Source organism: Martes martes (genome assembly GCF_963455335.1).
Source record: "Martes martes genome assembly, chromosome: 3".
NCBI lineage: Eukaryota > Metazoa > Chordata > Mammalia > Carnivora > Mustelidae > Martes > Martes martes.
In genome coordinates, this window is record NC_137890.1 from 30,109,655 (window position 1) to 30,127,449 (window position 17,795).

The following is a 17,795-nucleotide window of genomic DNA, read 5'->3' on the forward strand; positions in this document are numbered from 1 at the left end:
CACTATATTTTATTTTAATCAGATTTCTCTTGAAAGCTACCAAGAATATAAATATAAATTAAGAATTTAAATGAAATAATTTGAGGTTGTAGAGTTCTCATTTATTTTTTTGCTATTTGCTTTTTTAATGAAAAGAAAAAATATCCTAGCTTGTTTGATTTTACTAGTAAATACAGAAGTCCAACTTCTTCCCAGTTTTAGTTTTAAAAAAAGAGATTCCTCTGTGGTTTTTAAAAACCAAAATGGTGACTGGAAAATACAAAATCGTTTAAATCAGCCTCACTGCTAACTTTATGGACAATCTTATGTAACACAACAGAATTACTTATCACTCATCTCCCAGGACAACTTGAAGGTAGATCATGCAATGAATTCAAGAATGGATATCCCAGAGTATAGAAATTTGACAGAATTTTCATGGAAGGTAGTGAGGGAAGATAGTTGAAAAATTGTGTGAAGAGAAGATAGTGTATCTTTAACCTAGCTGTCCTCAAGCAAGTACAATGCCATTTCTGTCACTGCTTTTACAGAGGAGCTGTTCTTTTCCAGGTTTTCAGTCTGGCAAATTAAGGCAGATGTCCTTCAGTAAAATGAGTATACTTAGGACTTAAAATATCTATAACCTAAATTCATTTTCTTGGTTATTTTATATCATCCATGTTAAAATGTCAAGTTTTCTGATTTTAAAATTATTTCTATTTTATTTATAAAAACATCAGAAATCTCATGTACTTTGACATATTTTTTAACAAATTTGTCATTAACAATTTGCAAGGGAGACACTTGTGATTTTCACTGCATTGGAAATGAAGACATTGTTTTAACATTTTGTTTGATAACAGGTTTTATTCATTTGGCTTAATTTCATGTTAATCATTGAAGATGCTGATGAATATTTAGTTTTTTGCTTGCTTTTTCATCACTGCCAGATGGCTTCAGCCAGACTCTTATGCTGATCCTCAGAAAACATCTCTGATCCTGAACAAGGACGATATTCGTTGTGGTTGGCCTACCACCATAACTGTGCAAACAAAAGACCAATATGGGGATGTGGTACATGTTCCCAATATGAAGGTAATTATATCAGAATTAAAGTAATAGTCATCAAAGCACTGACTATTTTAACTAATAAAATTTTAGAAAAAACAAGTGGCTAGGGTCCATTTGCAGTACTGTCTTCATATTTATAGAGGAAGCCAAAAAATTATTTAAATGATTTATTTATATTAATTAGTACACACTTTTCCAAGTTATATATTTTATCGTTTGTGTCTTACATTTTGCTAGGAAGTATGGTGATCAAGGAAAGTACAAGAAAGTGTCCATATATGCACGTAGAGGGAAGGCCCTTAATATGTAGCGATTGAATAAATCAATGAAAGAACACATTTTTTTATTAATTTCTTTTCAGTGTAACAGAATTCATTGTTTATGCACCACACCCAGAACACATTTTAAAACTTTGTATGTATTTTTTAAAAGACTCAAACATACTGAGTGATGGACATTAAGGAGGGTATGTGATGTAATGAGCACTGGGTATTATATAATACTGATGAATCACTGAACTCTACCTCTGAAACTAATAATACACTATGTGTTAATTAGTTGAATTTAAATTTTAAAAGACTAGGTACATTCTGCATTTGGTACTGTTGAAACAACATTTAAAATATAATATTGATGCATATTAAATTAGAAGTTTGTGGTGGAGGTTCCTCAGAAAGTTAAAAATAGAATTGTCTTGTGATCCAGTAATCACACTCTACTGGTTATTTACCCCAAAATACAAAAACACTAATTCAAAGGGGCATATACCTCTGTGTTTATTGCAGCATTATTTACAGTAGTGAAATTATGGAAGCAGTACAAGTGTCCATCAACAGACGAATGGATGAAGAAAAGGTGGTATATATGGGCACACACAAATACACAATGGAATTTTGGTCAGCCACAAAAAAGAATGAAATCTTGCCATTTGCAACACCATGCATGGAGCCAGAGAGTATAATGCTAAGAGAAATAAGTCAGACACAGACAAATACTAAATAATTTCACTTATATGTGATATGTAAAAAACAAAACAAAGGGAAGAAAAGAGAAACCAAGAAACAGACTCCTAACTGTGGAGAACAAACTAATGGTTACCAGAGGGCAGGGGGATTGGGGGATGGATGATGGCTGAAATAGGTGATGGGAGTAGACTTTTAGTGTGATAAGCACTGAGTAAAGTATAGAATTATTGAATCACTATATTGTATACCTGAAACAGTGTATCTTAGCTATACTGGAATTAGAATAAAAAACTTAATAAAAAAATTAGAAATACATGAATTTGGATGATAAAAGAATGGGAAACGGAAATAGTCATGTGCTACGTTAATGGATATAGTTATTTGAATATGTCTTTCCTGAGATGTTAATTAATAATAACATTTTAGAGCATATTGTAATGCATTAAATGAATCCATTATGATATAATTAATGTAACTCTCATTTAAAACTTTTATTATATTTCTAAAAAAAAATGTATTGAATGAAAATTTGTTATAGGCAGTTCCCCAGCTGCTCCCAACCCCTCAAAGATTTGTTGTTGCAAAGTGATTTGGTTGTTTGAAGCTTAGAATTTATTAAGCCACAAAATCCTGTTCACTCACAGAGTAGTTTATTAAAAAAAAAAAAAAGTAGTGTAACTATCATTCTGCAATATCTCAGTATTCTTAAAGTATAAAATTGTTCAGTGATTTACTTCAAGGTTCATAGTACATAGGCAATTGTACTTTTGATGCTAATTTACTTAGTGTAAATGTAGTTGTTTAAAGAAAGATTTAATCAAAATATATGTGGCTGTATATTTGTGTATATATGTGGCTGTATACAGCCAAAAAATGCAATGACTGTAATTTTAAAAATCAGGTTGTCTTTAAATTTGGAAGTATTTACTTTTTATCTTTTCCCCTTTTTTCTTTTTATTATATTTAAAGTTTAAACCTTTTAATGATGGCAATGCATTTAAGCTAAAGAATTTTATTTTATACCTTTAAACTTCTATGTTTTTTAAATATAAGATGGATTTGTAGTATTCCCAGGGCATAGTGCCAGTCCAAATTCTTCTATTATGTGTTATTTTTTAAGTCTTATCAATAGAGTACATTTTCTTCTGCAGAATAATATAGCTAAAATGGAGATTAGTGCTTTAAAATATGTGGCGATTGTGAGAAAGTATACTTGAATTACCTAATAAAATAATTTAATGTTATTCCCTGCAAGAATTCAAGAATTCACTGTAGGTTCGTTCTGCTGTCCTGTACTTTATGAATAGTGGCATTTATTTTTATTTTATGTTTTGATGTCTATGAGTATTTGTTCCAGAAATCAAGGCCTCTTTTACACAGGTTCACATTGTGGAATTATCTTGCGGTCATTTTTCAAACCTTTGAAAGGAATGCCCAAGACGGACCAGTGGTCACATAAAATTTATGTAGATGTGGGTCCACACTTGTTAATTATTTCTTTAAATGTGTCATAGACAATTATATAGTAATAGTATTTGATTTTTATAATGTGATTAGGTGGAGGTGAAAGCCGTTCCTGTTTCTCAGAAAAAAACATCTTTACAACAAGAGCAAGTGAAAAAACCTCAAAGGATCCCTGGCAGCCCTGCAGTAGCAACTGTGCCTTCCAATACTGATATGACCTTTGGCGGGCTGGCATCTCCGAAGCTGGATGTTTCCTATGAACCCATGATAGTGAAGGAAGCTCGGTATATTGCCATAACAATGATGAAGGTAATTTATTTCACTCATCAGAAAAGTTTTATTTTCCACCATTTATTCACTTAACAGACATTTCAGTGATCCTAACACAGACACAAAATTACAGGTCAAGAGCTATTGATAGGTACAAACTTGGAATATTTTTTTTAGGATGATTTATTTTCCTCCAAAGAGGATTTTCACTTATTTTTTTGGCGGATGCCTAAAGCGGATTCCAGTAATAGATCAAGTTAATCCAGTCAGAGATTGAGATGGTTGAAAACTCAGTTTCATTTCCTGCAAAAGTATTTGTCTATTTTCAATTTACCACTTCTCCTACCTAGGATCTAGAACCCTTCAAGAATTCAGTTTACCGGGGCACCTGGGTGGCTCAGTGGGTTAAAGCCTCTGCCTTTGGCTCAGGTCATGATCCCAGGGTCCTGGGATCAAGCCCCGCATCAGGCTCTCTGCTGAGCAGGGAGCCTGCTCCCCCCTCTCTCTGCCTGCCTCCCAGCGTACTTGTGATCTCTGTCTGTCAAATAAATAAATAAAATCTTAAAAAAAAAAAGAATTCAGTTTACCTAGCTCCCCTTCACTTTAGGGTTCTCTTACATGCCAGCCTCATGTCTTTGGGTTCTCTACTTCTTTGGGGGTTTTTTGCTCTCCACTGCCTTTAGACAGATTTTTAAAAATATTTTGTGCAACATTTTCAGTTCTCTGCAGAGGCAATGCTAGATTAAATTAGCAAATTGCACATTAGTTGAAGCAGGAGTTAGGAACTGTGCCTGTGACAGAGAACAGTGGTGAGCCATTGAAGGCTTTCAGTTAGAGAAACAGCACAGTTAGATTTGTGTTTTGGAACAATCATAATGAATATGGAGAATTATTGGACAGATGATCAAGAGACATGATTGGGTTTAAGTCCCTTTAGGAGAGTGAGTGTTGACTTAATGTGGTAAAATGTGTTAATCCCTTGAACTGATGAGAATAGTTTCAAGATCAGTAGTACTTGGTAGCTGAAGGGGATAAAGAGAAAGAGGTAAGAAATAAAAGGTGAAATTCACAGTTTGACCTTAAGTAGTAAGATTGATATTGGTGGAGGAGCCGGTTTTGGTTGAGAAAGATAATATTTTTGGGTGTGATGAATTTTAGATATCTCTGAAATATCCGTGCAAAGATATATAAAAGGAAGTTGGTTGTACAAACCTGAAGTGATCACAGATCTACCTCAAGAAAAGAATTTGGGAATAATTAGCACTTGGATTACTCATGATATCATGGAAGCAGATAATATCTATCTTCCATTTTGAGTGAAGGGAGAAGTTCCAGGGCAGGATCCTGAGAAACACCAATATCGGTGATTCTCAAACTTTTGTCTGCATCAAAATCTTCTGCAGCACTTATTTAAAAAGGAGATTTTCCAATAAGAAGAAGATTTAGATTCAGTAGGTCTGGAGAGAGGTTCAAGAATTTGCAAATATGCAGAGTGATTCAAATTCAAAACCTACACTTTGAGAAACATTGATTTACAAAATAGGTAAGAGTAAAAAAAGGAAAGAAAGAAAAGAAACATTGATAAGAATATTAGCCAAAGAGGTACGACATTAAGCTAGGACCAGCATTTACTTTTTGCCACTTTCCCCCCCAATTAACCTACAGTAACTCACATAATCCTCACAACAGCCCTATAAATTACTGTTTTTATTCCCATTTTACATACATGGAAACTAAAGCACAGAGAGAGGTTAAGTAACTTGTTCAAGGCCACACAAGTGGCAGGAAGTCTGACTCCATGTTTCGTTTTCCTGATGACTTCCTTATGGCATGTCTTGAAAGGAAAGGAAAGACCAGTTTGGGAGGGGTTAAGCGAGTTATGCTGCAGAAGCAAAGTTTTGAAAAGGATCTAGCAACAGTGAATTCATCAATGATCTTGGCAGGAGCAGTTTTAAAGACATTGTAGGTTGGAAGAATTTATAAATGGAGCAGAAGTAAAAATAACTGAGACAAAATGAGTAGATTAAGTCTTTCAAGATATTTGGTTCTAAGAAGAAACAGCAGAAATGGCATTGAGTGAAGGTTTTAAAGTTTGGGATGAATAGAGAAGGACTTAGATGTTTTAATACTGATGAGGAGACAGTCCAGAAGAAGGAAACCAGGAAGATAGTCTGAGAGATGGAAATAGAGTCTAGAGTTCCAAACTCTTTATGAGGGAGGGGTGGGCCTTAAATAGGAGTGTCACCTCTTTCACCCTACAGGAGAGAGAAAAGAAAGTAATTAATGCAGATGCTTGTTAATTTTTACGTTGTACAGCCAAAAGAATTATTTATTATGGTAGTAATCACACATTTTAAGTTGGATTAGGAGTGATGAATGTCAGAGTCAGGATTTTAAAACAAAGGGGGGAAAATGAAATATTCATTATGGAGAATGAAAGAGAACTGATGAGAAAAGAGTTATCACCCATCCTTGAAGAATCAGATGAAATTGGGAGATCCTGTATTAAGATTACAGTGTGTGTCATATGAACATGGGGAAAGTAATCATTTGGATTGATCAGAACTGGATGCACTTTTTCAAGACTATCCTGAGTAGAGTTAGAGCATTTACAGAATACCATTCCCACAGTGTCTCTGAGATATCAATGCATGTTCCAGGAAAGGAATTTTCTCTTATCAGCCATTCACACCTACTGTGTGCTACTCAGCAGTCAACCAAATATTGCGGAGGATAGGGAAAATGAGATATTATCTATTCTTTCATTAGTAAATGCAGTATGTATTCTGAGGGAAAATGGTGGAGTGGAAAACACATTGTGCTGGGAATCTGGAACCCTGGGAGTTCCTGTTAGACCTACCCTTAAGCAGCATATTTCTCATTTGTGACTTTTTAGTAGGTGAAGGCAGCTTGGTCTTTTCTAAATCACATTCATGAAAACAGAAAAGTGGGAGAAAGGAGGGGAGCTTCCGAGGGGTGTGGATGTGCCTCTCTTTAAGTAGAATAGAAGTTAGAAGTGAATGAGCAGTTGGAGAACTTTACCTGAACTTTGAAAGTTAATGATCAATTTGGCAATATTTCAGGAATACAAAAATATTGGGAATAGTATAACTAGCTTCAGGTACCTACAGTCCATTTTTGTCTTTACATTTCACCATAATTTTTTCCAGACCTTTTTTGTTCCTTTTATTGAGAAACAGATTGTTCTCCAGATCTAGCTGCAGCAATCTTTATATTATGGATGTATATCCTGTTTTGGTTGTGAATTGCAAATCCTGTTCTCCCAGGTGAAGGCTTATCCTTGCCCTTTATTTATAGCATCTTTTTTGGGGAGAAATCTAAAATTTTAATGTATTCAAAAGATTTTTTTTTTTCTCTGAGTTTGTTGATGGTTTGTTTGTTACATTTGGGTCTTTAGCACACCTAGATTTATTTTTGTAAAGGGTATGATATAGGTAATTGAGTTTTTCTTTTACTCCTATATGGAGAACCAATTGTGTTATTGATGTCTTATCACTGCCTTAGGAATGTTTCTAATGAGTTACTGGTCTTGGAATTTATTTTACTGGATTCTCACTGGTCTCTTCTTAAAGGTTTATGAAAATTACTCATTTGAAGAACTGCGTTTTGCATCACCAACTCCTAAAAGGTAAGGATCATTTTTGCAACACATAGCCAAGACATGTATTGTCTGCTGCTTATAATTAACATCAATCTACATCCCAATTTTATTTTCCATAAGCAGATATTTCATAGCATTTTTTACGTTCCAGTAGAGTTTTACCACAGATTTTATAATGTGTAGATTTACCAATAGAATATATCATATTCAGTTGCAATACTGCCAATATGTTACATAATGCTAAGGTACTAAAGGAAGAATAATTAGTATCTAAAAAGATACATATTGGCTTGTTTAGAGTTGTTAGTTTTCTTTTCCGGGGTTTTTATTCCTTCTCTCCTTTACCTTATACGTTATAGAGCAATTGCAGTACATGTTGTACTTTTATTTTTAGCTCTGAAGTCTTAATTTTTCAGCCTTTGAGTATTCTTAACTCCAGATTTGAGCTGATTTTTTGACATACTATTTTATTTGCTTGTTAGGAGAAGTACTTTTGGAAGCCTTGAAAAAATTATTAGATAGATTGTACCTTGGAGAGACTACTACCTCCATAAAATTTAGAAAAAGCTCCAAAGTGGACCTGAAAAGATTTTTATACATTTCATTATATCACATATCACATAACTTACTAGAAATTAACAGGTTACTGTGACTTTATTCTCATATGTATTCCAAATAGAGTTTTAATGCATAATCTAGAAAATTTTCTATAAAAATAGCCAAGTTTTGAGAATGTATCTTTGTCTAGAAATAAGGCATTAACATTCTGTGTCAGGCTTAATTTTAGTTACAAAATGTCCATACAATGGAAGCATATGATTTTTATAAAATAAATACGAACTCTATAAATTTATAACATGTTAAATAAGAAAACAATGGCCATTTGCCTGTAAATAGTTTTTCATATATATTAGGTATTTTAAACCTAATTAAGATAGTCTCAACTAAGTAAATGCATTATTTATTCATCAATATTATTAATTAAGCATCTGCTATGTGAGAGGCTTTGATATAGGCTTTTATGAACGAAATAGACAAGGTACTGGTTCTTAGGACATTTACATTCCTGTGGAGAAACAAACTATAAATAAGTAAACAAAATAGGAATAATAAGTAAGTTTTTTTCATAGAGAGTGATGAGGATAGGACAGTCCACCAAAGTACTGGGTGATAGGAGAGGCCTGTGTGAGGAGGTGTTTTCTCATTGGAGAGCTAGATGGTAGTTGGTCATGTTAAGATTTGGAGGAAGTTCGTTCTAGGCAGAGAAAAAAAATCCGTTCTGGGGTGGACGGAGCTTGATGTCTTCAAGGAACCAAAAGAGAGCGGTGCAGGAGAGTAGTAAGCAAGAAGGAAAGTGGTTGAGGATGAGATCAGAGAGTAGTATAATAGTATGGGGTTTAGCCATCTTTGGCTTGCAGATCATATCAGGCCCGTTTTTGTAAAGAAATTTATGTTAGAACATAGCCTTACTCATTAGCTACGTATTGTCTGTGGCTGCTTTTTGTCCCACAGTGGTAGAGTAGTTAAGTAGTGTGACAAAAACTGTTTGGCACTATAGACTAAAATATCATTACCGAAAATGTTACTGATCTCTGATGTAGAGTATCATGATTTCTATGAGGGTCAAAAAGTCTGAGAAATGAGCTGGCATTTTTGTTTGTTTGTTTTTTTGTTTTGGTCGGGTACCGGGGTGAGTGAGAAGAGTTCTTCTTTGGATATGTTAAAAATTGAGATGCCAAGATGCCTCCTGGTTATCTAAGTGGGGATGTCTCAGTTTGAAATTCAGGGGAGAAATAAAATTTGAGTCCTCTACATAGAGATGGTATTTAAAACAGAGGAATGGATGAATGATCAACTAGAGGGATGCTATTCAAAGAAAAAAGAACTAGACCCAAACCCTGTGGAATGTCCGTAAATGAAGGGGCAGTCAGAAGGAGAGCCAAGAAAACACTAAGAAACATTGGCCAGCAAGATAAGAGAAGTACCAGGAGGATGTTGCAGAAGCAAAAAGAAGATATTTCAAGAAAGTAGGAGTTGTCAGCTATCAAATGCTACTGAGGGGTTGCTGAGGATGAAGGAATGACCATTGAATTTGGGATCACTGGTGACCAACAGAAGCAGTTACAGTGAAGTGCTGGGAACAAAGGCCTATCTAGGACAAGTTGTGGAAGAGAACTGGGAATGAAGAAATGGAGAGGGTGATTGTAGACCATTCTTTAGATAAGTTTTGATGTAATGGGAAAAGGGACATGAGACCTTACTAGAGTCTTGATGGTCATAATATCAAGGAATGTTTAAGAGATTCTGAAGTTTGTATAGAAATGATTCAGTGAAGTGGGAGAAGTTGATGATGAGTGAGAATGAGCAAGGTATTCACAGCATGGAAGTGTTGAGGGAATGAGAGTCACAGGAGAAATGAGGGGGCTGGCTTTAAATAAGCACCAAGGCACTTCTTGCATTTTATCAGGACAGAAGGTAGAGATATGGAAAGTTGGTTTATTAATCTGATTACAACTTTGGGGATGTATCTAATTGCTTCCATTTCTCACTGAAAAAGTGATAAGGTCGTGATCTTCTGAGAGTGAGGAAGAAGGGTGATAGAGGTTTGAGGAGAGGAAAAATAAAATGAAATTCAGTCATTTGGGAGGGTAAGAACACATACTATGGCAGGACAATAGGATTGCCACCTGTTGTAATAATACAGTTAGAAATTATCTTAATGATGTTGTCAGCTGTTTAACCAAAAGTAAAAGTACATCTTATTTCTTTTCAGACCCAGTGAGAATATGCTGATCCGTGTCAATAACGATGGCACTTACTGTGCAAATTGGACTCCAGGGGCTATTGGGCTCTACACTATTCATGTGACCATCGATGGCATTGAAATAGGTATTCTTTAAGTTATGAGTTACTTAGTGCAAACAACCAGAATCAGAATTGTCTTTCTCTTCTAGTTTACTCCTTAACTTATATCATAGACACATGGACAGGTTCCATTACTTATTTGGGTCTTCATTTCCTCCTTTACAGTGAGTACTTAATTAGTGCATTCATAACATCTCAAAATTTTGTAATTTATGGTATCATCATAGCATTCATGACTCCTTTCCTCCATTCTCTAATGTGACTGGTCAACTATGTTCTCCTCTCTGCTGCTCACCATGTGCATACCTCATCCCACTCTTATGGTCTTTCTTTCCTGGCATAGAGCAGACCCCATCTTATTCATCTTTGTATTTCCTAATCTAGATTAGTGCCTGGCACATAATGGCTGCTCAGTAAATAATTATCGAATGAATGAAGTTTCTTTATCCTCCACTAACTCTGAAAAATATATTGCTTTTCCTTTGGTCATTAATCTTTTCCTTTACTATTCGTATAATAGACAATAGTAGAATAAGAAAGCTCTAATAAGTGTTTATCACTATGAATTCCTTGTAACACTAATTCCTGATGCTTTTCAAGAGAAGGGGCTTCTGTGATGAGGTAGATTTGGAAAACCTAAAACTCTCATCTTAGACATTTATACAATTCACATTAACATAGAAGGGTTTCTAAAAGCCGTGAAATTAAGAATCTTGTCTAACTTTGTTTAACCCTTATCCTGAGACCCTTTGCTGTGGGGAAGAGGGAGTGAAGGTAGAGATAAAAGCAATACTGATGGACGCCTGGGTGGCTCAATGGGTTAAAGTCTCTGTCTTCGGCTCAGGTCGTGGTCCCAGGGTCCTGGGATCGAGCCCCCACATTGGGCTCTCTGCTCAGCAGGGAGCCTGCTTCCCCCTCTCTCTCTGCCTGCCTGTCTGCCTACTTGTGATCTCTGTCTAATAAATAAATAAAATCTTAAAAAAAAAAAAAAAAAGCAATACTGATTAACATTTCACCAGGGCGCCTGGGTGGCTCAGTGGATTGGGCTTCTGCCTTTGGCTCGGGTCATGGTCCTGGGGTCCTGGATCGAGCCCTACGTCAGCGGGAAGCCTGCTTCCTCCTCTCTCTCTGCTGGCCTCTCTGCTACTTGTGATCTCTCTGTCAAATAAATAAATAAAATCTTTAAAAAAAAAAAAAAAGACATTCCACCAAAATACCCTTTGAGGAACTCTGGTTTAAGTAGTTTGTTTTTACAGTGAAGGTAGAGAGGCACTTTATGTTGATTGTAACTGTATAGACTATGCATTAATGTAACTGTACAAAATCAGATATATCAAATGCCCCTATTCCAGGGACCTTTATCCTCAGTCTTTACTGCATTCTCCTTTATTTCAACATATCCATAAAGCCTTTAGTCAGCAAACTTTAGTTGGTTCTGAGCAAAACATTGTTCTAGGTAAGACAGTTCCTGTCTAGTGTTAACAGTTACTGATGATTGCAAGATAAAATGAGCAAACAAAATCACATGAAGTAGAATATAAGTAGTGATACATGAGAAATACAAATTATAAGAATTCAAAAGTGGAGGTAGTCAAGACTGGCTTAATTTTCACTAATAGTGGGCTGAAGAAAACTGATACAAGGTAGATAAGTAAAATCCACTTATATTTGTTTTTTGAAATGAAACTGAAGAAAATAATTCATATTTACTTAGCATCATTTTCTTTCCTACCTTTCTTTTTTTTTTAATTAATTTATTTATTTATTTGAGAGAGACCATGAGAGGGGAGAGGTCAGAGGAAGAAGAGACTCCCCACGGATCTGGGAGCCCGATGCGGGACTCGATCCCAGGACTCTGGGATCGTGACCCCAGCCGAAGTCAGTTGCCTAACCAACTGAGCCACCCAGGTGCCCTCTATCCTACCTTTCAAATTTAACTTTTTTCCAATGTGACCAAACTGTAAGTAGGCTGGGACCTTGCTTGACCCTAGGCAAGGACAGATAATCATTCCTTAGAATAACAATGCTAGGGGCACCTGAATGGCTCAGTGGGTTAAAACCTCTGCCTTCGGTTCAGGTCATGATCTCAGGGTCCTGGGATTGAGCCCTGCATCGGGCTCTCTGCTCAGCAGGGAGCCTGCTTCCTCCCTCTCTCTCTGCCTGCCTCTCTGCCCACTTGTGATCTCTGTTTGTCAAATAAATAAATAAAATTTAAAAAAAAAAGAATAACGATACTATCAATAGCTAATATTTATTGAACACTAAATTATGTCTACATTGTCTTATGCACATCTTATATTTTAAATTGTCTCATTCTCACAATAGCTCAGCCAGGTAGGTGCTGTTCTCATTCTCATGTTATAGATAAAAACATTGAGGTACTAACAGACAGTCAGCAGTACATGTGCAAACAACCAAGACGGTCCAACATGAGACCCCCAGCTTTTAGCCACCATGCCGCACTGCCTTCTGCTAGACCGCTGACTGGTGTAGCTGATGTCACCATCTGACACAGTGACCTGGTGCAGCAATCTGATGCTAACATTTAACTGCACTAGGGTTTCTTGTTTTTACTTTTTTCAGTATTATTTCGTAGATAGAGAATAAGGACCCCTTCTCTTCCTTGAACCTCTGAGACACTCATTTGGAATCCTAAAGCCATTTTTCAAATATTTCTCTCCTTTGTTTTAAAGTTTTTATTTAGATTCCAGTTAGTTAACACAGTGTAGTATTAGTTTCAGGTGTACAATACAGTGATTCAGCACTTCCATACACACTCAGTGCTTGTCACAGCAAGTACCCTCCTTACTCCCCATCACATATTTCACCCATTCCCCACCCATCTCCCCTCTGGTAGCCATCAGTGTGTTTTCTGTAATTAAAAGTCTATTTTTTAGCTTTTAAATATTAATCACCTTAAAAAGGCAATTTAGACATTTGTTTTATTTGCTTAAAATAGTCTGTGAGGGGCGCCTGGGTTGCTCAGTGGGTAAAGCCTCTGCCTTTGGCTCAAGTCATGATCTCAGGGTCCTGCGATCAAACCCCACATCAGGCTCTCTGCTCAGTAGGGAGCCTGCTTCCTGCCCCTCTCCACCTGCCTCTCTGCCTACTTGAGATCTCTCTCTCCCTCTCTCTGTCAAATAAGTAAATAAAATCTTTAAAATAAATAAATAAATAAAATAGTCTGCGAATGTACATAGGTTAGGTTTAAGGATCCTTCCCCCTTGTAGTCTCAAATGTTACAGTTCCCTTCCTTTTCTTATAGATGCTGGCCTAGAAGTTAAAGTAAAGGACCCACCAAAAGGGATGATACCACCAGGAACCCAGTTGGTCAAACCAAAGACTGAACCTCAACCAAATAAGGTTAGGATAGAATGAAATAAGAATCTGAATTGGTCAGAGAATTATTAATTTTATTCATTGATGTTCTAAGGTGGCCATCAATATCTAATATTTTAGTTGATTGATTTTAGTATTTGAATTCTTAATATCCCAAAATCAATTTGAAGTGTATTTTGTGGTAATTCTAATCATTTGTCAATTGTAAAACATGTACTTTTAGTCTTCTTTGTATAATGCTATGGTAATTTATAGGTCTTGTATACTTCTGTTATTTGAAAATTTACAATTAACAAAAATTTTACTGAAATTCAGTGCATAAGGTTTCCAAGGAAAGTATCCTATACTGTCAAAAGAAAAAATAATTTCCTAACATCTAGAAAGTATAGGGATTTTGGTAAACTGTTTATTAAAAAGGAAATATTGGTAATAGAACTTGTATCATATCTTTCTAGAAAGAAAAAGATGGGTCTTTTCTCCTTTTTATCATATGTCTTTAAAGTTTAGAAAGGAAATTATATTTAATATTTAATACATACACATAACAACAAATTCTGTTATAAATAAACCAGTGTTAACTTGCACAGGGAAACCAGCTGCAAATGATTTTGGAAACTTTCTCAGAATTATAATACTTTCAAATCTGTTTAATTTTCTTACCATTTATAAGATGTCTGTTCTATGATTTTCTGTCTCAACTGTCTGTCTTTGCCTTTCCCAGGTTCGAAAATTTGTGGCCAAGGATAGTGCAGGACTCCGTATCCGTAGCCACCCTTCCCTTCAAAGTGAGCAGATAGGCATAGTAAAAGTCAATGGAACTATCACTTTCATTGATGAGGTAATTTGTAAAGAAACACTTGGTAATAAATTTTGGACAGAAAGTTTTTGCATTATTTGTATAATAATAAGGTTACTGAATTTTCTGCTAGTGTGTTTTAATTGGTTTGGATAGTGTTTGGAAAATTGAGTTCATTGAGTTTCAAACATTTTATTTTTCTTTATCAACAAAATAACTAAAATTATGTTTAAAAACAAATAAATAAAATTATGTTTTTAACCTGAAAGAAACTTAATTTTAACAAGTAGAACCTGGGGGTGCCTGAGTGGCCCAGTCCATTGAGGGGTTGAGTGTCTGCCTTCAGCTCAGGTCATGACCTCGGGGTGCTGGGATTGAGCCCTGTGTCAGGCGCCCTGCTTTGTGGAAAGTCTGTTTGTCTCTCCCTCTGCCACTCCCCGCCATTTGTGCTCTTGCTCGCTCCCAAACCAATGAATGAAATCTTTAAAAAAACAAAAACAGAACCTGTACAAGTACTCATTGAAAATGGGTACAGTTTTTCTTAAGTATTTTAAGTATTGTTTGTTTTTAAATGTGTTTAAAACACACACATATTGCTTTGACTTTGGACAACATATTTTTCTATTAATACAACCAAGTAACTTCTGATTATTAAAATCCAAATTGAGGTGAGGGAAGAATTTATGTTCTTTTGAGAAACAAACATTTTATGTTTAAACTCTTAATTTGTGATTTCTTTGTGCTTTTACTCCTAAGTGACATTGTTTTTACTGTCTTACTATGTGAATTACCACCTTGCTTGTCATTCTTTGCTGCTTTTTCCTTAAAGTTTCTCTTTTATGTACCTCCTGCAAAAACTAGATGCTTACTCTTCATGTCCACCATTTTTTGCCTACTCTACAGCCTTGTAGCCCTTGCTTGCCTCCTAGGACTTAAAGGTGGGCATGGCTTGTTTTCGTTGCTCATTTCCGTAGATCCACAATGATGATGGTGTATGGCTGAGACTGAATGATGAGACAATAAAGAAGTATGTTCCTAATATGAATGGTTACACTGAAGCCTGGTGCCTGTCCTTCAATCAGCATCTTGGCAAGAGTCTTCTGGTCCCAGTTGACGTAAGTAAAAGGTGGTTTTAAAAAGTGTAATAGGTATACTCTATCCTCATTACAGAGCTTTCTTTAATTAAGGCTTTTCAGTTCTGAGGTAAACCACAACTAAATAACTTTTACTTTATAAGTGCTTGAATTCTGAAGAGCTTCTGTGTAATGAAGGTGGAGTTTGGCAAGGCTAAGGTCTTTGGTACTTGTTATGATCCATCACAAGCAGGAGGTAGTAAAATAAAACTAGGTCTATGGAATTCCTTTCAAAGAAGTAGAGAATGAAAGTATACTTTTTTTTTCCTTTCTTATTCACACAACTGTTCGGAATGAATTCCAAACTAAAAATTGTGAATTCAGTGTTATTATACATTCAAAAACATGTATAACATATTTCTTCTGTGTGTTGGCATTTTGTAATTAGTTCTCTGTGTTTTGTCTAAGTTTGCCTCTGTTCTTTCTTGGCTTAAAACACTACTATGTTATAATACTGTGGTGTAAAAATAAGAAGGATTCTTTAGTCTTTTCAGTGGTGTTAGAGTATTCTAGTTGAAACTAAATTCTGATGTCAGAGAACTCATTGAACCTCTTTAACAAATGCAGTAGAGTACTTAGAGCCAGTGTCCATAAATTGCTGTAAATGTAATAGTAACCTATGGGTTTATAATTTGAACAGAAATATGTGATTTTTTTTTCCTTTTCCTCACCATCAAATGTATGTAGTCCTTATGACACTGTTCATAAATAGCACTAGCAAAATTTTATTTTAAAAAAACTTAGTATTTTAAACAGTTGAATTTCTTAAAAATCCATGTATAAGGTTAGCTTATTATGTTAAATCATTCAATATATTATTTGTTTTCCTCTTTGGTGGTCCAGAGTATGTGCTCCAAAGGGACAGATTTGAATGATGATTCTTTGAACTAATTGAACTTCTATTGAACTTCTATTCATATTATTGATCTCATTCTTCTTTATATTCTTTTATATATGTTTTATAATACTACAGTAGGGAGAGATATATATCTGTTTTTTACTATTAGGTGTGTGATAAAGTTTGGAGAGTGTTGGCGTACTGTTTTACTGAGGTTAAGCTAAATAATGCTAAATGTATAATTAAAATATAAAGTTTTGAATAAATAAACCATAGTTTCTTTAATTTTCCTCATATTTGTATCTGCATTTAAAAATGAAAGGGAGGGACACCTGAGTGGCTCAGTCAGTTAAACGTCTGCCTTCGCTCGGTCATGATACCAGGGCCCTGGGATTGAGTCCTACATCGGGCTCCTTGCTCAGCGGGAGCCTGCTTCTCCCTCTGCCTCTCCCCCTGCTTGTGTGCTTTCTCTCTCTGACAAATAAATAAATAAAATCTTTAGTAAATAAATAAATAAATATGAAAAGGATTTTGAGCCTCTGGAAAGAAGGACTAGTCTGGAAAAGGGATAATAATTATCATCTGTATCTAAAAAGTTAGCCTTAAATGGTTTGAAACCATTTTCCATTATCTCTAATAAGGCATTAATTAAATTTTATTATCTTTACCATCTCCCCCCCTCCAAAATTTTCTTCTTAATCCCTTTGTTTGCTAATTTGAGGAGATGCTTTTGGAAGAGGAAGATATTCACACAGATAAAATGAGAATAAGCAAAGGCAGAAAGGAAGAGCAAGAAATGTTGTGTGTTGAAGTTTTAAATCCCCTGGTTTCATTTTGAAACAGTGTGTTCCATTATTTGATGCTCTTAAACCCCATTCAAGAGACCGTTTGTAGTAAACGGTCTTCTTGAGATCAGAGAGAGAAGGGCAGTAACTGAAGTAAGAAAAAAAGCTAAATGGGTGAGCCATACAAATACTTCATGATGCATTTTTGCTGGAATGTGAAAGAGGTTGTCAGTGATTTATTTGAAGAAATGTAGAGGCAGAATATTGAAGATATGAAGTGACTTGTGGTATTTTTTTAGCCTTTCTTTATGTTGAAGAATGACATGAGTTCTGTTTTAATGTAGGTAACTCAGAATGCCCAGGATTATTGATAAGGCTGAGGTTTTCCCCTTCCTTTATTTTAGTAATGACTTGAGATCCTTATAAATTAAAAAAAGAAAGATGTCAATAAAAAGGCAGAAATACAGATGTAGATAAGAAATTTGAAGATTGAAAAAGGAGGAGAAAATGGAATTCAGGGCACATTTGGAGAGTTGTTTTGTGAGAGAGGGGAGGGTATATGTATGGCAGTAGGTAAGTTTTTAGGGATGGTGAGAGAAAGGGAAGAGGTTGAAGGAGACCATGAGTTTTATAAGATAGAAAAGACGAAAGACATCTTAAGATGGAAA

At 35.3% G+C, this 17,795-nt stretch overlaps 1 protein-coding gene across 2 annotated transcripts in view; it reads left to right on the forward strand.

Annotated features, from left to right (window-relative positions):
* MYCBP2 (MYC binding protein 2) overlaps positions 1-17,795 on the forward strand; it is a 262,432-nt gene that overhangs the window by 158,068 nt on the left and 86,569 nt on the right. For both annotated transcript variants that reach the window (XM_080798126.1, XM_080798127.1), the window contains exons 46-52: positions 930-1,074; positions 3,573-3,788; positions 7,343-7,398; positions 10,145-10,260; positions 13,502-13,599; positions 14,297-14,413; positions 15,346-15,486. In XM_080798126.1, coding sequence (XP_080654252.1) covers positions 930-1,074; positions 3,573-3,788; positions 7,343-7,398; positions 10,145-10,260; positions 13,502-13,599; positions 14,297-14,413; positions 15,346-15,486 — 889 coding nt within the window. The remainder of the gene's footprint in view (positions 1-929; positions 1,075-3,572; positions 3,789-7,342; positions 7,399-10,144; positions 10,261-13,501; positions 13,600-14,296; positions 14,414-15,345; positions 15,487-17,795) is intronic.